Below are 26712 nucleotides of genomic sequence, written 5' to 3'. Positions count from 1 at the left end.
ACCAAAGAAAATGCAGTTCTTGTTTAAAAAAATAAATAAAAAAAATAATTTCTCATAAGACAAAAAATGGGTGAGGGAATTGAGACTTTAACCCATTTGTGCCCAAATTTTTCTGAATGGTTTCATGCATATAATCGTGTTAATAGTGTCCTATGTGAACATGTTCTGCATTTATTTTCCCCAGGTTTTTTTTTTTTTTTCTTTCTTGAGAATCATATTTGAATGTGCGGCAACTATAGTTGCCAGTGGGCAAATATGTTGTATGCACCCCTCAATGTAAAATATGAATAGGAGGAGAACATTTGGCATTTATCTCAAAATAACTGCTTTCAACAGATCAATGTTTATTCATAAACAAATTTATTATGTATAAAAGTCGAAGAACATTTGATGCAAACCCAAAAAAACTGCATCTATCTTATAATCTCTTGAATATGAAAACGCAACAAACAACAAATCCATTTGTTCAGGGTCTTTTTGACCCACATTTCTAACTTTCATTTATGGGGATAACATGGATAATTTGACATGGTTTAGTGTAATATTTTTGCCCATCTTTTGGAAAATACTGTTTTAAAAGTAACAAATTATCACTTTAACCAGTAGATGGCTGCAGAAATATTTGCTATTTGACTAACTGAAAGACATCTTTTCACAAGTTTTTCCAGTTGTATTCATCTACATATTATGAAATCACAATTATAATAATAAAAGTTACTTTTTGTCAAAGTTCAGGCACTTTTTGTACTGAAAAAAAAAACTGTTTTTCAGTAATGTTATATTATGATTAGAATCAAATGAATTTTATCAATGGACAAAATTCATCCTCAAAATAAAATCAGAAACAACACAGAACACACATAGACAGAAATGAAGTGGCACACTTTAAATTTGTAGAATTAAATGAAAAACAGATATTTGAAATAAATGATAAACTCTAAAAACTCCAACTTTTCTCTTTGTAACATTCTGATCAGGTTTGATTCTAATTACAATGTAACATTATTGAAAAACTGTTTTTTTTTTTCAGTACAAAAACTGCTAAACTTTGACAAAAAGTAACTTTTATTGTTATAATTGTGCTTTCATTATATGTAGATATGAATCTAACTGGAAAAACTTGTGAAAAGAAGTCTTTAAAAAAAAATGTTAGTACTTTTAGAGCTCTGCAGCCATCTACTGGTTAAAGTGATTTTTTATTTTTTACTTTTAAAACTGCATTTTCCAAAAATATTTCACTAAACCATGTCAAATTATCCATGTTATCCCCATGAATGAAAGTTAGAAATGTGGGTATTTTATAAGGCGAATTTTACATAATTGTTTTTTTTTTTTCTTTTTGGAGAATTTTTCTTTTCTTTTTTTGAATATTTTGTGGAGTAAAAATGTCCAAATGTGGAGTAAAAACATTAATAAACTGAGTAAAATTACATTTGTTGCCTGGGGTCTCTCAGACCCCAAACAGCCTGACTGTAAACCGCAAACGAACAGCGCACAAGGGTTAAAGTTGTGGAACATAGTGCAGAACAAAGTGCAGCCATAACAGGGCATTGTGTATCAAAAAGTTAAATGAAAATAAATAAATACAAATAAAGAGAATGAAGAAAAAAATATATCTATATAACAAAAAAAAAAGGCAAATAACAAAAATAACAGTATATACAATTTATGAACAGTAGAGATGTCATTTAATGGGTTAAGTTATGTTTATGCACTAAACAAGACCAATAACCTTGATTTATTAACCTATTAACACATACCCCATTTTCCCATGATATATGTACTTACAAGGCATTTGCCCACCTGACTAAGTATACAAAAAAACTATAGATCTCTTGTAAGATTTGTTTTGTTTGGATGATTCTAGAGACCTTCATGATTATGTAGATATATATATGTCAACAAAAAATACTTATTAGTAATATGAAAATGACCTTTCTTTGGGAGGGTTTGCCTTTGACATGCTTCCTGGAAGTAGGGGTAGGAAGTTGACAGCCTCATGTGACAGGGAGGAAGTGAATACCCTTTTTTTTTTTTTTTTCTTGAAATCCTTTATTTGGTTGTTTGCTTGCATTTTCATTGAGAAATAAAACATGGACTACATCTAGAAAAATACTTACAAAAGGAAAATGACAACTATGCACTTGGCAACTATAGTTGCCTTAATCACTTAAGATGTATAAGCTGCATGTTTTGAATATTTAAAAATACAATGGAAAAATTATGTAAATGGGCATATATTTGTTTAGTGGATGACTGGGGAGAATGCAAAGAATGCAAAGTCAAATATAGCAGAAATGCAAAGAGGAAGCCATTTATAGGGTGTATTATAAATATTATTTTATTATATGATAAGTATTGTACAAAGCAGAAAATATGCCAAAACCGGTCATGTGTTGATGCAATTATCTGTGTTGTGTAAGAAAGTTAATAAGTCATCTTTGCTGCTTACTTTCAATAAATGCTTTTGTTGAACATGGGGAGGAGAATCTAATTCCAAAAGCTGTGTTTGTTCATTATATAATGAACGATTTTATCTCAAACTAAAAATGATGATGAAACAATATGGCATTACATCTACAATGATGAATAAAATAACTGTTAATTAAATCCATGTTTTTATAATAAGCTTTGTAAGCATTGTGATAAATACTAAATATAGCCTATAAGAAAATAGAGCTTTAAAGGCACAATATAATAATAATAATAATAATAATAATAATAAATTTTATTTATAAAGCACTTTTCATAAAAGAATCTCAAAGTGCTACAGAGACCGTATTAAACTAATTAAAATCAAAAACAAGATAAAAAAACTAGAGCTAAAATCTAAAGGCAGAAAACTACTAAAATATAGCAGGGAAAAATTAGTAAAGCCTAAGGACAGCTTAAAAAAACGCCTGCCTGAACAAGAAAGTTTTAAGCTCTTTTTTAAAAGAGTCCACAGACTGGGGTTCTCGCAGATGTTCAGGGAGGGAGTTCCAGATGCGAGGGGCAGCAATGCAAAAGGCTCGGTCTCCCATGGTGCGAAGTTTTGAGCGTGGCTGATGGAGGCGGTTTGTGCTTTGAGACCGGAGGTTACGGGTGGAAGAGTGAGGGGTAAGGAGATCTTTGAGGTATTGTGGGGCGTTGTTATAAATGCAGAGGTGGGTGATGAGGGCAATCTTGTATTGAATTCTTGAGGTTATGGGGAGCCAGTGAAGATTCTGAAGAATGGGGGTGATGTGTTCATATTTGCGGGTTTTCATAAGAGTTCGGGCAGCACAGTTCTGAATGAATTGAAGTTTCTGAAGATGTTTATTTGGTATACCAATAAGCAGGCTGTTACAGTAGTCCAGCCTGGATGAAATTAAGGCGTGGACCAGTTTTTCTGCGTCAGAAAAAGTGAGGAAGGGGCGGAGTTTAGAAATGTTTTTGATATGAAAAAAGCAGGTTTTGTAGATGGTTGATATGATTTGTAAAGGTCAGTTGTGGGTCCAGCTTAACACCGAGGTTGGTAACAGTAGTTGACAGAGGGATGTCTTGGCCAGAGAAAGAGATAGTGGTTATGGGTGATGACTGGACCTGATGAGGGGTGCCGATTTGGATGGCTTCAGTTTTTGAGCTATTCAACTGGAGAAAATTATGACTCATCCATGCCTTAACCTCCTCCAGGCAGTTAGAGAGGGCTAGAGATGATGTTGAAGAGGAAGCAGAAACTGTTGAGGGAGCAGATAATACTGGAAGGACCGGGGTGGAGCATAGGTTTGAGTCGGTTCGCAGGTATAACTGAGTGTCATCAGCATAGCAGTGAAAGGAGATGCCATGACGGCTGATGACACGACCCAGTGGCAACATATATAAAATGAAAAGCAGGGGCCCTAGGATAGATCCTTGGGGAACACCACAAGTGACAGGAGCTGTACGGGACCAAGCAGATCCCAGGTTGACGTACTCTGTCCTGTCAGTGAGATATGAGGTGAACCAGTCCAGTGTGGAGTGACAGAGTCCAATGTCGGTATGAAGACGGCTTAGGAGGATATGGTGGTCGATGGTATCAAAGGCCGCTGAAAGGTCAAGGAGAATAAGCAGAGAGGGTGATCCAGAATCTGCAGAAATTAGAAGGTCGTTAGTTACCCTCAACAGCGCTGTCTCTGAACTATGGGCGGTACGAAAACCAGATTGGAATGTTTCAAACAGTGAATGACGTTGTAGATGTTCTTGTAACTGTGCAGCAACAGCTTTTTCAAGGACCTTGGACAGAAACGGAAGATGTGAAATGGGTCGATAGTTAGAGAGGCATTCTGGGTTGAGGTTGGGTTTTTTCAGAAGAGGTTTGATTACGGCAATTTTAAGTGTGGGTGGGACATAACCAGAGTTTAATGAATGATTTATTATTTGTGTGATGAGAGGACTAATGGCCGTCATGTTTGATTTGATGAGCGCAGTAGGGAAGGGGTCCAGGGGAGAGGTGGAAGGCTTCATCTTTTTGATGAGACCCTCAACTTCGGTCTGTGTGACTCTAGTGAAAATACTGAAAAGAGAGGGTTGAGGGCCGGCAGATGGCACTGATGGAGCTGGGGAGCCAGAAAGCTGAGACCGAATGGAGTTGATCTTGTCTTTGAAAAATTCAAGAAACCTATTGCAGAGTTCTACTGTGGGTTCGGTATGAATTTGGTTATTGGGATTTAGTAGATGATTTATTGTTGAAAAAAGCTGTTTGGAATTTCCTGGATTGTTATTGATAATGTCAGAGTAGTAGATGGACCGGGCTTGTTTAAGGGCTGCTGCGTAGGCCTTCTGATGCTGTTTGTAGGCCAGCTTGTGTACCACCAGGCCAGATGATTTGACACGCCTCTCAATGGCACGGCCACCAGCCTTCATCTTGCGCAGTTCATCCGTGAACCAGGGGGCCGAACGGGAGAAAGACACAGTTCTTGTTTTGAGGGGGGCATGTGTATCCAGAAGGCAGTGAAGAGAATCATTGTAGTGTTCAACTGATTTGTTGACAGATGAATGGGTGAATGAGGCCATCAATTGGAGATCAGAGTACAAGATGGCAGGGTTGATATTTTTTATATTGCGAAAATGAATATCACGTTTAGGCTTAGGGAGTGGTGAAGGGCAGGAAATGTCCATTGAAATGATGCTGTGATCAGAGACGCCCAGGTCATATACCAACAGATTTTTGATGGAAGGAGAGTCAGAAATAACCAGATCTAAAGTGCGCCCCCTGATGTGAGTAGGAGCATCAACATGCTGTGTAAGATTGAGACAGTCCAATACATTTAGAAATTCAGCTGCCAGCGTGGAGGTGGGATTTTCAATATGAATGATCATATCGCCAAGTATAATGTTATTGGATGAAAGAGAGCAGAAGGAAGTGATGAGGTCTTGAATCTCAGCGATAAAGGATGGGTGAGGTTTGGGTGGCCGGTAAATCAGTACTGCATTTATCTTGGAAGGGGGTTTTGATTTAAAAGCCAGATATTCAAAAGAGGACACATCAGGGAGAGACAGAAGAGAAAGCTTGAGACTGTCGCGGTAGATTACTGCCAGGCCACCACCACGACCAGTGCAGCGAGCCCTGTGCATGTAACTGTATCCAGCGGGACAAGCTTCATTTAAGGATGAAAAAACCTCAGGTTTATGCCAGGTCTCAGTGAGGCACATCAGGTCAATATCTTTCTCAAGAATGTGATCATGTATCAGGCTAGATTTATTTGCTAGGGATTGGATATTAAAAAGTTCAGTTTTGATGTGGGAATTGTGGGAATTGTGGTCAGTGGACCTCTGGATGGGGCGGAGCAGGCTGAGATCCACTCCTCGCCTTCCATCATACACAGCGATCAGTGGTTTTAGCGCAATTTTCTGACGTCATGGGATCACAACACTAAGAGATAGTAAATGTTTTTATGTTTTTTTTTTTTTTTTTTTTTTTTTGTGTCCGTTCCCGAGATTAGACCTTCCTTAACATAATGCCGAAAACCCGAAGTCTCTAGGTGGTCTGGTTGAGGAGGAGATAGAAGTGCAAGATTGGTGCGCACAGACAGAACAGAAATCATGAGTTAACAATCACAATTTTGTCCGTAGGAAAATTGCGCTAAAAAAAATCAGTTGCTGTAGCATCCAGCTAGGGCTGTAGTCAAGACCACCTTTGTCGAGTCCAAGACAAGTCCAAGACCAGGACTAGTCGAGTCCAAGTCAAGACCAAGTCCAAAGAGGTTCAAGTCCGAGTCAAAACCGAGTCCAGGACATAAAAAAGTCTTATGACATTATCAAGACAATCATTGTGGCCTATTATTTGTTGATCTAAAAGCAAATGTGTCAAAGAGCCGACTCTATTTTAAAAAATATAGCCTATAGAAATTAAATCATTATGTAATAATGAAATAATGAATGATTTTAATTTTATTTAAAATAATTGACTAATTCAAAGAACAACAAAAAAATAATTATGTAGGCCTAAAGGCGCACACACATTCGTTTCGACTGTCTGATCAGCCTCACATTCTGTTCCTGTCAATCATACACGTGATGTCAACCAATTAAACTGCATGAGGGAGGGCCGAGCCAACTCACACACACACACACACACACACACACTAGAGATGCGGATAAACCGCGGATCGGGCGGATGACGTGACGTGACGAAAAATAATATTTTAATTAAATTCGGACGGGTGGCGGTTGAACCAATCAAATGAAAAAAGTTTGCCACTAAGCAAACCTGCAAGCTATGAGCCCAGCTGTCAGTACTATTGGAGGAGGCCGCCCATTAATTAGATGTGCATGGCACGCAGGCAAGTTTTCGGGTTGTTATGGACAATTAAAAATGTGAATTTTCACGTTGCACTAGCGGTGGACTTTCAGCGAGTTAAAACATTTATTTTTTAAAGAGCCGTATTTGTGCTTACTGGGAACATAATAAAGACATCTGGACTCGGTCGAGACCAAAAGCTATATTTGGCAAGACCAGTGGCCGAGACCGAGACAAGTCGAGTCCGAATACCAGCGAGTCCAAGACAAGTCCGAGACCATAGAAAAACGGTCTTGAGTCCAAGACCGGACTCGAGTACTACAGCCCTACATCCAGCACTCCACTCTGTTGTTGTTTCACACAGTCAACAGTTGTCATAGACCACAATTTGTTATCATTTGCAGCAGGTTCTGTCGCCAAAGATAACTCCAAGAAAAGTAAATACATGGGTGAATCAAATGGAGCTAATTATGTTATGAGAGTGAGAAATAGCTGAAGTTAGCTTGATTCCGACACGGACAATACAAGCGAGGTGAGTAAGGAATATTCAGGCTATAATAACACGTATATAGCAATATGCATTGGTGCCTCATAGCCCACCTGTTCTAGATTTTTCCTACCTGTGTGGGCAAACCAACAAAGTGATAATGGCTAGCCATTCTAATTGAGTGGAGTTTGCACTGAATGAATCTGCAATCATTGTAAAAATAGTTCCTGCAAGAAAAAGGGCAACCAAGTTGGCGTCAGAAAGGTTACAGATGAACACGATAATGACCAAGACCATCTCTTCAAAGCTGAACACTCAGAATATGAAAAACCGCAAAACAAAGTAAAGATGAAAGCCATCATGGTAGACGCTGGAGCGACATCTCATATTGTGAGCGACATCAGAAAGTTCAGAAGTTTTGATAGCTCATTTCAACCAGAGAATCATTCAGCGGAATGGTGCAACAAAGAGGAACAGTGGGCAGTGATTTATCTCCTAGATGATGCTGGAAAACAGCACACTGCACAGCTACGGGATGCGCTATACATGCCTTCGTACCCGCATGACATTTTCTCGGTAGCAAGAGCAACAAATGGAAGAGCCACAATCATTTTCAGCCACTTGATGACCAAAAACAGAAGCAGGTTTGATATCAATATCCATGAAAGTGGAAACTTGTACTATTTGCCAACACTAGAAGAGGGCATTGACAGTGCAGTGCAAAGTGTGTCATGATTTACAAACCTGGCATGAAATTTTGGGACATTGTAACCATGAAGATGTACAGAAGCTACAAGGTGTAGTAAGAGGCATGGAGATAAGAGGAAACAAAGTGAGACAGGAACAGCTATGTGAAGTGTGTACAAAAGGAAAATTCACGCAGGCCAGAAACCGGGAGCCAGACAGAAAGGCAAAGAAACCCCTAGAACTAATTCACACGGATCTGGCCGGCCCCATGCCAACACAGAGCAAAGAAGGACACAGATATGCACAGTCATTTACAGATGACTATTCAGGTACTATGTTTGTGTACTTCTTGAAAACTAAAGGTGACACAATACAAGCTACAGAAAAGTTTTTAGCTGACATTGCACCTTTTGGAGAAATCAAGTGCATTCGTTCAGACTGAATTCATGAGTCGAGATTTCCAAACGCTGTTGACAAGGAATAAGATTAGACATGAAACATCTGCACCTTATTCACATCAGAATGGCACAGCGGAGAGAGGATGGAGAACACTCTTTGATATGAGCAGATGCTTACTGATAGAGAGTGAGTTAAGATGAGTTGTGGAACTACACAATGCAAACATCAGCCTACGTGAGAAATAGGTGTTACAGGCAAAAAGCCAGATGTTTCCAAAATGCAGAAATTCGGATTAATATGTTTTGCTTACAAACAAGAGAAAAGCAAACTGGACTCAAGATGCAAACAAGGTGTTTTCATTGGCTACGACAAGAACAGCCCAGCTTATCTACTATACTATCCTAACACCGAAAAAGTCCAAAAACATAGATTGGTGAAGTTCACAACACAGACAACCAGTGAAAGAGAAACACAAACATCTGAGACACACACAAGATATGAAAATATGAATCCAAAGATCTTCAGCAGTGAAGTCAATGCTGATGAAAATGTTGAGGATGAACCAGATCATGGTTTTCAAAGTGATGTTTCAGAGACTTTGCCCCAACAGGCTGATCCCAATCAGTCAGGCAGAGCAACAGAATCCGTGATCAGAAAGAACCCCCCAAGAACCAGGAAGATATACGTAAGACAGAAACAGGATGTAAATGCAATAACGCTCTTTATTAGTAATAGCACACTGGTCAGAACACTGAACACAGACAACCGCCAACACAGCAGGACAGGCGGGCAGACACAAACGCAGGGTGGAACTGTGACGCAGGGACCTTGGTGGGCAACAGGTGCTGGTGCTCAGTCCAAAGATGATCCCTCGTGATGGTGCTCAGGTCCAGTGAATAATCCCTCGTGACGGTGCTCGGTGATCCAGTGCAGAGTGCAGAGAATCCAGGGACGAACACGACGAAGACATGGGGAATCCAAATCCACACGAACAGACACTTTTTGACATTTGACATTTCAGTGTCTGTTTATTTTCTTAGTTTGATCATGTTTTGGATGGGACCCAATCACCAGATGAGACCAGAATATATATATATATATATATATATATATATATATATATATATATATATATATATATATAATTATTATATATATAATTATTTTATATATATCTATTCAAAATATACTGGAACTGTTCACTTTTTCCATATAACTTTCACCCCCAGTTTCACAGACAAGGCTCAAACTAGTCCCAGACTAAAATGCATGTTTAACTGAAAGCAAATTACACTTGCGTATCTTAAAATATCAGTGCCATTGTTTCTTTTAAGATTCACAACAGTAATGTTTTTTCTAAGGCATATTTATAAAAGTCCTAATTGCACTAAGGCCTAATCCTGGCATGATCTAAACCCTATCTGTGAAACCAGGTTTCAAAGTTTTACATATTAGTCCAGTGGTTCAGTTCAACACTGTTCTCTGGCTTTATAGGCATAGACAGTGGCATTTAAAAAATAAATTACACCTGCTCCCTAGTTCAGGTATGCTACTGTCTACTGCTGCAACATGGCTAAGTGGTTCAACACGGAGTTCATCTCTCTCTTTCTCTCGTGTGTATAAAATAACTAACTTTTTCCCCCTTCTTTTTAAGCTCAATTGCAATAAAGATGGATCCGGGATCTTGGAAGCTTGTTAAAAGTAAGTTATTGATTTCATGTTACAACAATTTTGATTTCTTTGCTATCTTTAGTGTATAAATAAAATGTTAGTTTTTCCATTTAGATTTTTTTTTTTTTCCAGGGTGTTCCAGCTCAGTTGGGATCTGTGGACTGCAGTGTATTCATGCTAATGGTAAGTTATTACGGTGGTTTTGTTTCCCCATAGCAACATTTATTTTACGGATAACCCAACATCCATAATAATTGTCATCAAAAGACATCAGGCTGATCCCAATGAATTTTGTTTTTCAGGTGTGTGTGTGTGTGTTAAGGTTAGTGATGTCACTAGCCCAGGAGGAAGCTTGTGTAGTCCCCACCAGTTGTTTGTTGTAGTCCTTAAAGTGATTTCTGTAAAAAAAAAAAAAAAAGTCTCCCTTTGCTTTGACCTTTGATCGTCGTAACTTATTCATATTGCACATATTGTTTATGCTCTGACAGCAACATTACTCTAAAGTTTCTTTCTTTCTTTCTTTCTTTCTTTCTTTCTTTCTTTCTTTCTTTTTCTAACATCTGTCTTTCTTTATTTTCTTTCTTTCTTTTTCTAACGTCTGTCTGTCTTTCTTTTATTTCTTTCTAACTTATCTATCTTTTTCTAACATCTGTCTTTCTTACTAATCTTAAGGTTACAGGGGTTAAACACTATGTGATCTGATTCACAGAATTGTACTTTATGTATTTCTTTAAAGTGAACATTATCTATACTGCTTTTGGAGGAACTGCGATTCCATTGTGTTTTTGTGTGTGTGCGTTGAATGCTCTGTGCAGGTCTTGTGATATGCAGCAGCTGACCCCAAGACGCCTTTCTACGACCTCCGAGGTCATCACCGGACCATCTTGGACTCGGATGACAGTGTCGACTTACCCTCCTATCTATCCATAAGTGTAGAATTGTTTTAACTTTGTTCTTTTGCCAATGAGAAGTAGCCAACCTGTATGTACTGATGTCAATCATGCCCTTGGAAATGGTATAACTGGTGTGAGATTTTGTGTACAGTAGAGTCTCTGGCCTGCGACCCCGTGAGACTTTGACGCCTGGCTCTACCGATGAAACTATTCCTCAGTAAATTTGTACTTATTTGATTGAACCTCACGACTCCTGGTCTTCTTTCATCATATCTGGTCCTGGGTATTTAAGCTGTTATTCCCTAACACTAGAAACATTGTAAATCATGTTAAACCATGCTAGAACATTGTAAAACGTTTTCAAACTTTCTGGCTAGGCTTTTTCAAGCCAACTTAGTTTTTCTATGAACTTTAACATCTAGTTCAGAATTGTTGTTCATTCTGATTTCAGAACAACAAATATCAAGCCTGTTTTCAAAGTTACAGCTGTTTTATAAAACAAAGACAAGAATGTATTGAAATACTACAAATGTAAAACTGAACTTAAATGATAGCAAAATATGATTTTTAAATAAAGGTCATTGAGAACATTTTTTTTTTTACTTTTAGACAGGACTTTCATTATTTGTTTAATGTTTATGTACGTTTAATAAATATACAATATTATTATATAGGCATTCATTTATGTATATACTTCATTATTTGACAAACATGTACACAAATTATATTTATACACGTACAAATTCATAATTTCAAGTGTAGCTTTAAAATGTTTGTTTTTTGTACTATGTCTATGATCTTCGTTACTTAATTTATATTTGATAAACCTTTTTAAATCAATTACAAAATAATTACAAATTTAAGTATTTTATTTAAATAAGTACTGAAATTATATATTTATACATTGATATAATAATTTATTTGCCTTGCTAAAAGCGGCATCCACCTCCGACTTCCGGTTGTTAGCGGCAGCTACTTCCTGCTGCCAGCTGCCAATTTTTCGCTGAACCCCTAACTTACTGGGATTTCGGACTCTGTGCGCCGGAAGGGCAGCTGATTTTGCATAGTTTTTTGTGCTTGTTGTTTATTAATAATAATAATTTGAAACGTAGCAAACTGGCAGCTCCAGTAATGAAAAGATTTATCTTGAACTCTGACATAGAAAGTAGCATATAAACGTTTCTAAACTATTTAATAACAAACTAAAAAGGAATTTATACATGTATGATATCTCGCTGGATATAATATAATATAATATTATATTATATATATATATATATACACTGCTCAAAAAAATAAAGGGAACACTTTTTAATCAGAGAATAGCATTAAGTCAGTTAAACTCCTGGGATATTGATCTGGGGTGCGTTTCCCGAAAGCATCGTTGGCCAACTATGGTCGCAAGTTCATCGCAATGTCCATTGAACTCTATTGGTAACGACGGAACTTGCGACCATAGTTGGCCAACGATGCTTTCGGGAAACGCACCCCTGGTCAGTTAAGTAACAGAGGGGGTTGGTAATCAGTTTCAGCTGCTTTAGTGTTAATGACATTAACAGCAGGTGCACTAGATGGGCAACAGTGAGACAACCCCCAAAACAGGAATGGTTTTACAGGTGGAGGCCACTGACATTTTTTCCCTACTCATCTTTTCGGACTGTTTTTCACCAGTTTTGCATTTGGCTAGGGTCAGTGTCACTACTGGTAGCATGAGGCGATACCTGGACCCTACAGAGGTTGCGCAGGCAGTCCAGCTCCTTCAGGATGGCTCATCAATACGTGCCATTGCTAGAAGGTTTGCTGTGTCTCCCAGCACAGTCTCAAGAGCATGGAGGAGATTCCAGGAAGACAGACAGCCACTCTAGGAGAGCTGGACAGGGCCGTAGAAGGTCCTTAACCCATCAGCAGGACCGGTATCTGCTCCTTTGCATGCGAGGAGGAACATGATGAACACTGCCAGAGCCCTACAAAATGACCTCCAGCAGGCCACTGGTGTGAATGTCTCTGACCAAACAATCAGAAACAGACTTCATGAGGGTGGTCTGAGGGCCCGACGTCCTCTAGTGGGCCCTGTGCTCACTGCCCAGCACCAGGGAGCTCGATTGGCATTTCCCATTGAACACCAGAATTGGCAGGTCCGCCACTGGTGCCCTGTGGTTTTCACAAATGAGAGCAGGTTCACCCGGCCTCATGTGGCGAGAGCGTGCAGGCAGTTCCTGGAGGATGAAGGAATGATACCATTGAAGGGCCACCACACTCACCTGACCTACGTCCAATAGAACACCTATGGGACATTGTGTTTCGGGTCCATCTGACATCACCTGGTTGCACCTCAGACTGTCCAGGAGCTCAGTGATGCGCTGGTCCAGATCTGGGAGGAAATACCCCAGGACACCATCCGTCGTCTCATTAGGAGCATGCCCCGACGTTGTCAGGCATGCATACAAGCACTTGGGGGCCATACAAACTACTGAGTACCATTTTGAGTTGCTGCAATGAAATTTCAGCAAAGTTGACAAGCCTGCTGCATAATTTTTTCACTTAGATTTCCGGGGTGTCTTTGAATTCAATCCTCTGTAGGCTGATCATTTTCATTTCCATCAAACGATGTGGCATCCTTTCGTTCATAACACATTACCCAGTCCATATTAGTATAGATATCCAGCATGATATTTTTCCCCATTGAGATCTGATGTGTTTTCAAAGTGTTCCTTTAATTTTTTTGAGCAGTGTATATTACGCTGGACCAGCGCGGTTTGGATGGGTCATGGGTGATTTGATTCAGCTGCAGCGCCATCTCCTGGCGAAACACGGGAATTCATTCAGCGCTCAACTCAGTGCATTATTCAGTGCGGATTATCTAGTGATTACAATTTCAAAACACTGCTACATGTGCTTCAACTGTTCAACTGTTTCAGTATTCCACGAAGCCTCGATCTGCCCACCACTAAGTTAGTATTCTCAATCCGTTGCGTACATCGGTTGTACACTCGTTGTTGCGGTGCATTGTGGGATTGAATGAGTGCACTCAATAACGTCCACTATGGTTTCGGACACCACTACAAATGGCTGTTCCCTCAAATAGTGCCATATTTAAGGGTATAGGGGCGATGTCGGACACAGGTTTCGAGGAGGACCTGATTTGTCACACAGCCATAGTGGGGTCCTGACATCATTCGTGCGCGTTCTGATGACGCGCGTGTGTATGTGTGTTTCAACAGCTGATTGAAAGAGGTCGCAGTTTTCCAAACAGCTCTCAACACTAATCTGCTAAAAATATATATATTTCAGCGTCTGATGTGATTTATTTCTTTTTCTACTCCAAGACATTTTCGGAATGACTTAATTTGGTGAGTGTCGGTGGTTGTTGTCACCTCTGAGTAAGGACAGGAAAGTAATATTTGTTTTTGCCAAGTCAGTGCTCTGGCATTTGAGAGTATCTGCTTTGTTTCGATTCCTGAGTTAGCCACTTAGCTGGAGATATTGTCGATGACGATAGAAAGAAATGTAATGTTTAACCTATAAACAGTGTGTGCTACTATTTCGGTTTCGTTTTTTTATTGTGTCGTGCTACTAGACGTTTTAATTTATTGCTACTCTTTGTACTAGCAAAGCTAGCTAGCAGAGTAGTTAGCAGGTAACTGTTAGCTCTATCTCAATGACAGCTTCAGAGAAAACCCTTATGATGTTGTTTGTCGAATGAGAGAGCATACGTTGCTGTTTCTTTCTAGAATATTCTGTCTAGCTGAATAACACAATAAATACACATTTGTAATAACTGTGTAAACAATGTCTTTCTACAAAAATGAACTAAGAAAAATGAAATATTATTAGCAGTTGGCATGTCCCATCATATAAGCAGATTTAGGCGCTCTATAGACATAGGCTACTACTTTAATTTAAACATCCTTATATGAATATTCATGTCAGGTGTTTTTTTTTTTTTTTTTTGCTTCTTAAAAAAATACAACATTTACAAGCATAAAGACAATTTTATAAGATGGTTACAATACATGAAATTCTGAAACGAACGAATGTATATTATATTACAGATATTACAACCTCTTAACGAATCATCTTTCTTGAAAATAAAATAATATATATTTTCTTTAAAACTTTACATTTATGAATTTAACATTTTGCAATGAATAGTAGTAAAATAATCATAAACATGAAAAGTGTCAGAAATACCCTTTTACAAAATCAGTTAGTGGGCAATTGTTTTGTCAAAGTGGTGACAAAAGGAGCAATTGGTGAAATACTGTCATTCAACTTTATTTTATTTTCAAGTTTATAGTTTTATTGGGTAACCATTTTGGCCGAAGACATTTTTGTCGAACAAGCCCGAATTCTTCTCATCTAATGTCACTGAATTTATTATTTCAAAATCTTATACAGGCAGGCAAAGCTATCTGAGTTCTGTTTTATTATTTTAAAAGCTACTACCCATGAAAAGATTTGGTCAATTAATAGATTAGAGTTGTCAAAATTAGAAAGGATCTTTAGAGCCAGACATGACTAATAATGTGAGAAAATCAGGAATTGCACTGAAATTAATAGCATTCTCTCATCTACAGTTACACCTCCTTTGGCTTACCTTACCTTTCCTGTGGTTCAATACAGTCCAATCATGGATAAGATTTTGGAGGCGCTGGTGAGCTCCTCCCATCCTCTGACTGTCAAACGGGCTATTGTGAAAAAAGTGATAGAAGCTGCAGAAAAGGAGGTGACAGAGGAGCAGTGCCAGGCCTTGTACCATCTCACCACCCGCTTTATTCTCCTGGGTGAGGATGCTTTTCAGCGACAGGTTGGCCTCCAAGTGCAAGAAGCATACGCACGCTACCATCGCGATGAGTTTGCCCGCTTCTTCAGCAAGGAATACGTGCTTGGTCTCCTTCAGCAGGGCTACAGCTCTTTGGACAGCAGAGACCCTGCCATCTTGGACTTCCTTCACGGTTCTCTCCGACTGCTCATCAGCTGCCCGGCTGTGTTAGAGTTGGCACCGCTGCTACAGACGGAGGTCCTACGCATCATCTGTGAACGGCCAGAACCAGCAACCTGTGCCAAACTGGCCACCATACTGACGGACTTCCCGCAGTGTGTCCCACGAGAGAAGGCAGGAGTTCTTTTCTGTCAGCAGCTTGTGCGCACCTTTGCGTACTTCCACTGTCCTGCCACTGAAGAGCGGGAGTTGCGGGAGTATGTGACCCAAGTGACCAGGGTGAGTGCTTTGCTGCAGGGCATCTGGAAGGCTGAGCCGGCCACGCTGCTACCGTCGCTGCAGGAGGTGTTTGCCATCATCTCATCCACAGGTTAATAAGCTCTGATTCCTCTCATGATGGTATATTAGGTTAAGGGAATAGTTCATCTAAAAATTAACATTTATTTACTCACCCTCATGTCGTTCCAACCTGATATGACTTTTTTTGGTACTATACGGTTATCCAGACCACACGTGACCACACGTAAATGTACTATACGGTTAACCTAACCCTAACCCTACCCAAATAGGTGTGGTCCGGATAACCGTATAGTTCCCTTTTTTTTTTTTTTTTGGTGGAAAATAAAAGGAGAAAAAAATGATTGCTCTTTTACTTGTAATTAGAATGAATGGATATGGAGCTTTAAAGAGTATGCGAAAGCACAATGAAAATAGTTGTAAAGGGTGTAGTTGTAAATTTTTGGGTGAAATAATTTTAAAAGAGTTTTTTTTTTTTTAAATAAAAATGTCCAAATAAAATAAGTATTTTTAACATAGAAATAATAAAAATGCACTTACAATAAAATATGAAATATTGTGTTTACCTGCTTGTCATGTGACCATTAATCAACTTCAGAGAACCATGAACATTCAAATGTCTTGGTAAATTATTGAAATATTAAATCCCAGGGGTTACTTTAAGTAAAGATGACATCAGTCAATCCAATAGAATAGGTAATCTTCTTAATCAAGAAATGTGAGTCTAAATATAATAATAAGAAGAGATGGCTCTGTGGCACATCAGACTACAGTACAGAATATGGACCTTTTCACAACACTGGTAAATCTGAATCACATTAAGCATTTTTTGTTCTCAGCAAATTTGTTTTAAACCAGAGTACCTATGCATATGTTTTTTTTAAATCATTATGAATCTCTATAAGCATGTAAAAAAGAAAGTTGATCACTTTTCAATATCATACTGAGTAGAGTCGGAATTTGCAAATACTCATTTACTATTCATGCAGGGGTTTCTTACTGAAATATGTTATAGTTTGTGGGCATGCATTTCGAGGGCATGCATTCTGTGGGCATGCATGACCGAAAGGGGTGTTTAAAAAATAAAAATAAAAAGACAGAAGCAAAATAAGGTCATTCAAATCTAGTCAGAGAGGGTTCAAAATGGCCTTGGAAAACTATTTTTGGTGTAATTTTTTTTTAGAAACCTAAGTGGACCTTAGTGAAAAATAAATAAATAAATGTATGATGTGACCCTTAAAAAAAATCCTAAAAGTGGTATATACAGTACATCAAAATATGAAATCATATACAATGCTACCTCATAATCTCTGTACAATGTGTTTTTTATCATTTCAGATCCTTCATTTGAACCTTCCATTGCTCTAGCAAGCCTGGTCCAGCACATTCCTCTGCAAATGATCACAGTCCTCATCAAAAGCCTCACCACTGACCAGAATGTTAAAGATGCCAGTATGACACAAGCGCTCTGCAGGTCAGACTCTGTGTGTGTGCTGTGTGAGCTTGTGAATAGTGCTTTTGTGTCTGTTTCAAAGACTAAGCCCTTGATCCAGCTGCCATCATGTTGTTTTCTCTACTACTTTTGCTCTTAAAATATGTGGTAATTGCATTTATGCAAGTCATTTGGAAAGAGTGGAGTGTCCATAATGCCTTAACTGATTTTAAATGAGTAGTGGTTGTTTTGCTGTTGTTTTTCCAGAGTTGAATCAATGACTACGTTTACATGCAGCCAATAACCCGTTCAAAACCGGTATATTAGCAATAACCCGGTCGCGCACGGCCATGTAAACACCGGCAAAACCCCGAATATGCTCATATCCCGGTTTTTAAAAACCCGCATATGAACCCTGGGGTACCCCTTTTCTAACCCGAATATTTGGTCATGTAAACGCGTATCGGCATATCCCCATCAAAAGGAACATTGATTTGTGTTCTGCGCATGTTCAGTTCGCAAGGAATCTTGGTCTTTTGAGTAGAGACGGCGCATACAGAAACCCGCGTGCAGTGTACCGGAAGTAAACAAGAAGTAGAGGTAAACATGGCGAGACGCAGCACAGCAACACACTTTTGGAGCGAGGAGGAAAGCGCAAACAAAGGCGATCGCTATCTGCCCCGAACTATTCATTATCCACGTGCTGCTGCTATCGTTGTTGTCTTTGGATACAGGAAGAAGAATCGGAAATGACGCATATTGCGTCTTAAGGTTGTCCGTACGTCCAGACGCTAACCGTGCGTCGCCGTTTACATCGGGATATTGCCAATTGATTACAAATTCCATGTATACAGGAGCAACTCTCTCTGCTCACGCATGTAAACGGGTTATTCCGAATGTTTCAGAAACCCAAATAGTGACCTTAACCCGACCATAACCCGAACATTGACAGCTTGTAAACGTAGTCAGTGTTGCCAGTTTCTTTCCTGTGGTGCTGTTACAGTTATGTAAGGGTTTTATGTTGCCTGTCCTTACCCTCTTTTTTCTCTCCATCTTTTTTTAGGATGATTGACTGGTTGTCCTGGCCTCTAGCCAATCATGTGGACACTTGGGTCATTGCTTTATTAAAGGGACTTGCTGCTGTTCAAAAGTTCACCATTCTCATAGATGTCACACTGTTCAAAATCGAACAGGTTTGTGTATTTACTCATAAAATAGCTTTTAAAGTCACATTTTTAAAGAACAACTCCAGGATTAGAGTACCTGCCAAAAGTAAAGAATATGAAACATCATTTTTTATAAGGTATTAGATTGATTAAATTCAAATTTAATTCAATTGTTTCAGGACATTTACCATTAATCATTCTTTGATACCTAAGAATCGGTTAGTGAGACTTGCTTGGAGAGACTTTTCTTTGTGTTTATGTGTATGAATGTGTGTTTGTTTGTTTGCAGGTTTTTAATCGTCTCTGGTATCCCATTGTGAGACAGGGAGCGCTGGTGGTTCTTTCACACATGCTGCTTAGTTTCCAGCACTCTCCTGAAGCCTTTCACTTAGTAAGCCCACCATAAACTAGAACTCACCAAAACATTGCTTCACCTTTTCCACCTCAAAAATATTCTAGCTTTAAAAACCCTATGTGTTAAAAACTGAGATTTTTCCCATTTATAAGGGCTCAAAAACTAATTAAAGCTTCATAGATTACTTTTATTCTTCAAGAACATATTATATTATATATTAATAAATCTCTTATTTTATTTGTTTTATTTTCTGTTAATATTGTATCAAATGAGTTAGAGCATTCTAAATGTTTGTAGTGCTTTTAAAGAGCTGTTGTTTTAGTATATTTTGTAGCATTTTATTATAATTTCAATGTGATATGAATTATGTTACCCCTGTCATTTATACCAGGTGGTCCCTCATATAGTCCCGCTTGTGAAGTCTTTTAAGAGTGATGGCCTTCCCAACAGTAAAACCTTCCTGCTGCAGTTTGCAGAACTCGTTCACTGCATGATGTACCAATATTCTGGCTTTCCAGACCTCTATGACAGCATTCTTGAATCCATTAAAGTAAGATAAAGATGGGTTTAATCTCTCATGAACTAACTTAAGTTTGTAAAACAAAGGACATGTTACATGTATCACTGCTGAAATGATTTAACATTTTGTGCTTGTGTGTAATATCTCATTTTATACTGTTTGGTTCGATAAGGTTTTTTTATGTCTTGAAATCTCTTATGTTCACCAAGGCTGCATTTGTTTGATGAAAAATACAATAAATACATATATTGGGAAATATTACTACACTTTAAAATAACTGTTTTCTGTTTTAATATATTTTAAAATTAAATGTATTCCTGTAATGGCAAAGATGAATTTTCAGCATCATTACATCCTTCAGAAATCATTCTAATATGCTGATTTGATGCTCAAGAAACATTTCTTTTTATTATTATTGTTTTAAAACGGTTGTGCCGCTTTTGTTGAAACCAAGATGCACAGATTTTTTTTTAGGATTCTTTAATGAATAGAAAGTTTGAAAGAACAGCACTTATTTAAAATAGAAATATTTTGTAACATTATTAATGTCTTTACTGTTACTTTTGATCAATTGAATGCCTCCTTTCTGAATAAATGTATTCATTTCTTAAAAAAACTTACTGAATGCAAACTTTTGAGCAGTACTTTATACTTCATTATTCTATGTCCACCTCTGGTTCTGCTGTAGGACCTGCCAAAACCTAGTGAGGAGAAGATCAAATTTGTTCTGAACCAAAGTGCCTGGACCTCTCAGTCAAATTCATTTGCCTCAGGCCTGCTCAAGATCACCGGCAAATCAGAAACGGGGAAGACAGGACTTGTAAATCTGGGCAACACATGCTACATGAACAGCATCATCCAAATTTTATTTATGGCTACAGAGTAAGTTACATATTATCTGATCTCTGTACCAACCTTTCTATTGTAATTAATCCAACTGTAATTAAATTCTCTCTGCAATTACCAGTACATGTAATTGCATGTTTTTAATGATTGCTTGTAAACACAAGCAACGTGTAATGCATAATAAAATAATCCTCAAGCATTTAAATATTTATAGTATTATGTATTTTTTTTTTTAACTTTTTTTCAAATGCAGGATATTTCTCAGGTCTAATAGTCTGTCCTTTAAAGTTTCAGGCGACATGTTATGTCTCTGCATTTGAATGGCAGCAACAGCCTCATGAAAAAGCTCCAGCTTCTATTTGCCTTCTTGGCCCACACACAGGTTTGTTTTCTGTCTGTCTGTTTCAGAACGTTGCAACACTCAGCACTGCTGGGTGGGTGTGCTTTCTGTTTCTTAAATGAGAGCATTAAGAATACCAGTTAGTGATTATGTATCATTTTATATGCCCACCAGAGAGCAGCATATTCGCCAAGGAGTTTTTTGGAGGTTTCTCGGCCGCCATGGTTTACAGCCGGATCCCAGCAAGACTGCTCAGAGTATTTGCGCTTTCTTTTGGACAGGTAAACTCAGAAAATGGCAACAGAATCCTTTTCCAGAACTAAAAGAAATATATAGCTATTCCTGCATATGTTATATTTATGAGTTACTCTAGGCATACAGTTTTGCTGGAAATGCCAATGCTTAACGCAGGACTTAGCAGATTTTGAAACTTTGTTTCTCAAAACAAAGAAAGGGCTGTTTAACACATTCATTCAATTTGTCATTAATACTGCTTTATTTTGTCATATGATTTCTAAAGAAGGACCAAAACAAGCTGAACTTTTGCAAGAGCCCCTCCAGGGATGAGTGTTCAGTACTTCAGTATGCATACACTTAAAGGCTGATTTATACTTCTGCGTCGGACCTACGCCGGAGCCTCTACGCTGTAGGCTACGCATTGGTTTTCCTTTATACTTCTGCGTCGTTGTCCGCGTTGACGTGCAATCACACATGCAGAGGCAGCATGTGAAACTTGAAGGAGGGGTTCTAGCAGACCAATCACAGCGCTTGCGTCCGCGTAGAATTGACGCGTTGTTACATTTTTAGAGAGGTGCACGTCAGGGTACGCCGAAGGGTACGCATGCTACACACAGCCTACAACGTAGCTATGGCGTGAGTATAAATTGGGCTTTAATAGACACAAACACATGACAGAGAAAAAAAAGACTTCTGGTTCCTGTTGATCAGGAATTATTGAAAAAAGGCCTCTAACGAAAATCATATTAATTAAAAACCTAAATGGGATGTTCAACAAAAGTATTCATTTTCAAAGTCTTTCTATAGTGTTTAGTTATCATTGAAGTATAAAGTATAAATGAACAAGTGAACAACTAGTAAAACACACCTTAATTTGTACAAACATTAATGAGAAGAGTGTCAGAGAACAGCAGGTCATATAAGTCCATAAAGTGTGGGGGAAGTTGTCATAAGCCCTATTCAGACTGTAATTGTTTCTCATGGGGAAAATCTGTGAATTTATTGACATTCAGAATTTCTGCCACCACCTGCATAAAAATCCACATCTGAGTTTACAAGAAACCAGTTTACCAGAAAGTCTTTTTTGACCACTGCCAAGCACTGTACTGTGTATGCATTTTAAATATAGACACTTACTACTGAAAAAAAGTGAACAAAATAATGTAAACTTCTGAAAAGTGCCAGTTAATATGGCTGCAACAAGTATGCAATAAAATGTTAATAATATAATCCTAGTCGATCAAGTAGCTTGGTCAAATGTTTACCTTATGTAAATAAGAGGTTGTGTTTAATTTCTACATTTTTAACATGACCTTCATCGTTTTGAGAGATAAAATGCAAAACAGAAAACAATTTACACCATAGTGTAATTTTCCTATTAGTAAATAGGATATTTAAATAAATATCATGTTGATTTAATATTAAATTAAATATTAATTTCTTAATTGTCCAAGTAATAACAGACATTTTGTTTACATGTGACTGACCTCGTGAGAAGCACATTTCCAGTTGTTAGGATCACAGAACTTGCTTTCCCACCACAAATCGTCATTCGAACGTTTTATTTCTGAGAAGCCATGCTGATTTATTTTTTACAGACGTCCCCATGAGAAACACTGCTCTCCGAATAGGACTATATATCATTGAAACAACATTTATGCATAGGCCTATTGTTTTGTAATATTGTGTATGTTATCATATAAATAGGATTTAATCTGTTAACTACACATAAATATGAGATTAATCATGAACGTGTAACCCAAAAAACAATTTAATAATGACAATAATGTCTTTCCTTATTTACAACAGCAGGGGGAGTTCATGTATTTCATAGTCTCCATAAAGTTTTGTTCCGTCTTTCTGTGTGATATTAAGGTTGCATGAGGAAGAGAAGACTCTCTCAGCCCTTCAGCTGACCAGCCCAAAACCTGAACCTGCAACCACTTCTGCTGAAACTCTCCACAGTGCTGTAAGTCAGCCAGTCGCTGATGTGCCATCACACCCAGATCCCGTTGTAGCCGAGGGAGATGGTCGCACTCTAGTGGAGCGTATGTTTGGTGGTAGACTCTCTACAGCCATCCGTTGCATGCAGTGCCACAGCCTGTCAGAAAAAGAGGAGCCTTTTACAGACCTCTCTCTTGCCTTCTGCCCCTCGATGTCACGTGCACATGGTCCCACTGATGAGCACAAAAGCTCCTCTGCTGTGGGACCCTGCCAAGGGTCGGTAAATGGAGGCAGTGAATCCTCAGAAGGCTCAGTAAAAGAAGGTTCAGGAACCAAGATGGAGATGCCCGTGGTGGAGCCCACGCTGTCTGTGACCGATTTAGTGGACTATTTCCTGGCTCCGGAAATCCTGGAGAACGAGAACTGCTACTTCTGTGAACGCTGTGCCTCTCTACAGAGGGCCGAGAAGGTCATGCGGGTGGTGGCGGCACCTGAGTACCTCATTCTGACTCTGCTGCGCTTCTCGTACGATGCCACCTGCCACGTGCGTCGCAAGATCCTGGACAACATGGGCATTCCGCTGCACATGTGCCTGCCTCTACACCAGCACGGTAGCCCTGCTTCATCACCTTCCTCAACTGCAGTTGCTTCCTCATCTGACTCCCCTGAGAGTGGCGAGAATCTAGCCAAAAAGCTCAAGCCTTCTCAGAAAGAGGAGGGGATGACGGAAAGCAGAACAAAAAGCAAGACAAATGATGTGGAAATGCTGTCAGTGCCATATGTTTTGAGTTCTGTTGTAATGCATTCTGGAATGTCCTCTGAGAGTGGTCACTACTACTCGTATGGAAGGAATGTGAGTAGCACTGATGGTTATGTTGCTCTCCCATGTCCTAAGAACGGGGAAAACTCCAGCCTATCGGAGACCTCGACAGTCACACAGGAGAACATGGGGTGCACTGACCAGAAGTCAGCGGACTGGTTCTTGTTTAATGACAGCCGAGTGACTTTTACAAACTTTCAATCGTTGCAGAACGTCACCTGTCGCTTCCCCAAGGACACAGCCTACGTCCTGATCTATAGGAAACAAGAGGTCAGTGGACAACCATGCAATTCAGGGCCAGTCGTAAATGGCTCAAAACTGAGTGGAGAGCCACCCCTGCAGAAAGAGCTGATGGATGCCATTACCAAAGACAACAAACTCTTCCTACAGGTGAGAATATTGTACATTATCAATGGTGCTTTTGGTTAAAGCATAAAATTAGTCCGGTCAAAAGCAATAAATTACATAAAATAAAAAAAGCCTCATTTGATTTGCGTATATATACACTACCATTCATAAGTTTGGGGTCAGTAATGTAAAGTCCCTTATGTTCACCAAGGCTGCAATTATCTGAACAAAAATACAGTAAAATACTAACATTGGAAAAAAAATATTACAATTAATAAAAAAGCTGTTTTCTGTTTTAATATATTTTCAAATGCAATGCAAAACAAAACACAATATTCAGCAGTCATTACTCTAGTCTTTAGTGTCACATGGTATTTCAGAAATCATTCTAATATGCTGATTAGCTGCTCAAGAAATATGTTATCACAGTTGAAAACGGTTGTGCTGTGTAATCTTTCTGCTTAATATATCATTTTCTTTGATGAATAGAACGTTTAAAAGAACAGCATTTATTTGAAATAGAATTTTTGTAACAGAATAAAAGTCTGTACTGTCATTTTGATCAATCCAGTGCATCCTTGCTGAATAAAAGTATTCATTTCTTTCAAAAAAACTTCTTACTGACCAACCTTTTGAACTGTAGTGCATTTTTGTTTCATAATGCTGGCATAATGCTCAATTGTTTTGTCTGGTTCTATCAATTTATTTAAAAGAAAAAAATCTGATAATTCCAATTATTTCATTTTGAATAATAAATGTCATTAAATACTTTTTATATTGAAGCATATTTAGGCTTTTTTGGATGTGATGAGATTAAGATAGACTCTAATGTATTGGTGAAAGGAACATTTTATTACTTGATGGTAATTCCAAACGACATTTTTAGAGTCATTCATTTTAAATTGTAAAAAATGTTTTTCAAAATCATATGAAACATTTTCCTTAATCTTGGACAGTAATTAGAATTTAACCTGGAGCATGGATTTAACCCCTTGTTCGTTTCCCTCCAGGAACAGGAGCTGAATGCCAGAGCTCGGGCTCTCCAAGCAACCTCTGCTTCTTGTTCGTTCCGACCCAATGGGTCTGATGACAACGAGCCCCCTGGCAGCTGTGGACCCTCGGGTGGGGGTGGGGGAGGGGGTTTCAATACCATCAGCAGACTCGTCTTTTAAGAGTCACTGACATACCCTCAGAGCACTGGACAGTCCCACTGACAACACCAGTCCTAATTGTCCTAATTGCCCACAGTCTGGATAAATGTGCCACCTCAGAACAGATGTGTCTTAATTTTTCCGGTTTGCATGCTTTTTCCCTTTACATCGACTTGTTCATTTGAAGTGAAATGAAGCACTTTTCAGTACTATAGGTCAGAAATGGGCATGCAATAAATTTGTACAATACAGTAATAATTTTGGTCTCCTCCTGGAATCTTAATCGTTTCATTTTCTAAAAATAAATCATTAGGCAGAGAATGGTTTTAAAAATGAAAGCAAATATTTTTGGACCATAATATACAATGAACTACTTGCATGAATATTTTTAACTGGAAGTTTTTCAACTTCTGGTTTTAGGATTACTGTTATGTCAATTATTTAAGTACAGTTAAGTTATTTTATTCATTCAGGGAATACTTTTTTTGATTTTACTTTTTAAATGTTTAAGCTTTTTTGAGAATTTTATGTGCCTTTCAATACTTCAGATTTTACAGATTTCTTGGACTGAGTATACAAAAAACACCTTGCTCTTGCTGTACAGTGTTATTATGTAATGATTATGTTTTTGCTCTATAGTAAAGACTCATCATTGAACATGGTCTTAATTTTGTTATCTAAAATACACACATGGTTAAAATGTATCACTGTATCACATTCTCTGTCATTTACTGGTTAAAACATTTAAGAAGATTGTACGTCGGAGTTTATAACAAAAAATTATAACAAAAAAAAAGCTGAAATTTTGGAAAATACATTAAGAAGGACTCTTACCCAGCTGACACCAGCATAATCATTAACTAAAACCATTAAAAATGAAGATTAATATTTACTAAAATAAAATAAAAATATAAAAAGCTATTTTATTTCAGATGTTAACTAAGTAACACTTAATAAATCGTAATAAAAACTATAGACATAAAAAAAAAAAATACAAAAAAAAAAAAAAAATTACTAAAACACCATAACAGTATGTTAATGATACTTAAATAACACTGGTTTACACGGAGCACCAAAGCAGCAATTCAATTTATCCTTGTGAATATGATATGGGAAGTTGCTGAAGACGTATTCTAAGACTGTGTAATCAAGGTCTGTTTTCACTATCAAACATGAGACATTTGTTAGACACCTTGTGGCTATCAATCCATTAGTCCACCCCCAACCTCCCAGTGTCCTCAGTTTGAACCACTGCACTCCTGTCCTTTGGTAAACCCACAATGCTCTATTTTTAACCACAAAATGCAGTTAAAATTAGTATGCCATAGTCTTGGAGCATTAGTAACTGAGACACTTAAGGTTTAAAAGCATAAGATCCCTTCCTTCAGAGGGCTCTCTAAAGCCACACCTCCTCCAAAACACATGAACAGCCAGAGCA

General features: G+C 38.2%; 1 protein-coding gene across 1 annotated transcript; it reads left to right on the top strand.

Moving 5' to 3' along the window:
* The first annotated feature begins 14073 nt into the window (after window positions 1–14073).
* On the top strand, window positions 14074–26045 carry usp38 (ubiquitin specific peptidase 38). The gene is made up of 11 exons (XM_079854176.1): window positions 14074–14226; window positions 15454–16188; window positions 17454–17589; window positions 18611–18740; window positions 19003–19104; window positions 19460–19618; window positions 20277–20470; window positions 20723–20816; window positions 20949–21055; window positions 22887–24165; window positions 25134–26045. The coding sequence occupies exons 2-11, from the start codon at window positions 15507–15509 to the stop codon at window positions 25293–25295; spliced, it is 3045 nt and encodes a 1014-aa protein (XP_079710302.1). The 5' UTR covers window positions 14074–14226; window positions 15454–15506; the 3' UTR covers window positions 25296–26045.
* The last annotated feature ends 667 nt before the right edge of the window (window positions 26046–26712 follow it).

This window comes from Squalius cephalus (genome assembly GCF_949319135.1).
Source record: "Squalius cephalus genome assembly, chromosome: 2".
Lineage (NCBI taxonomy): Eukaryota > Metazoa > Chordata > Actinopteri > Cypriniformes > Leuciscidae > Squalius > Squalius cephalus.
Note: the sequence above shows the minus strand (reverse complement) of the source record. Positions and strands in the feature narration are given on the sequence as shown.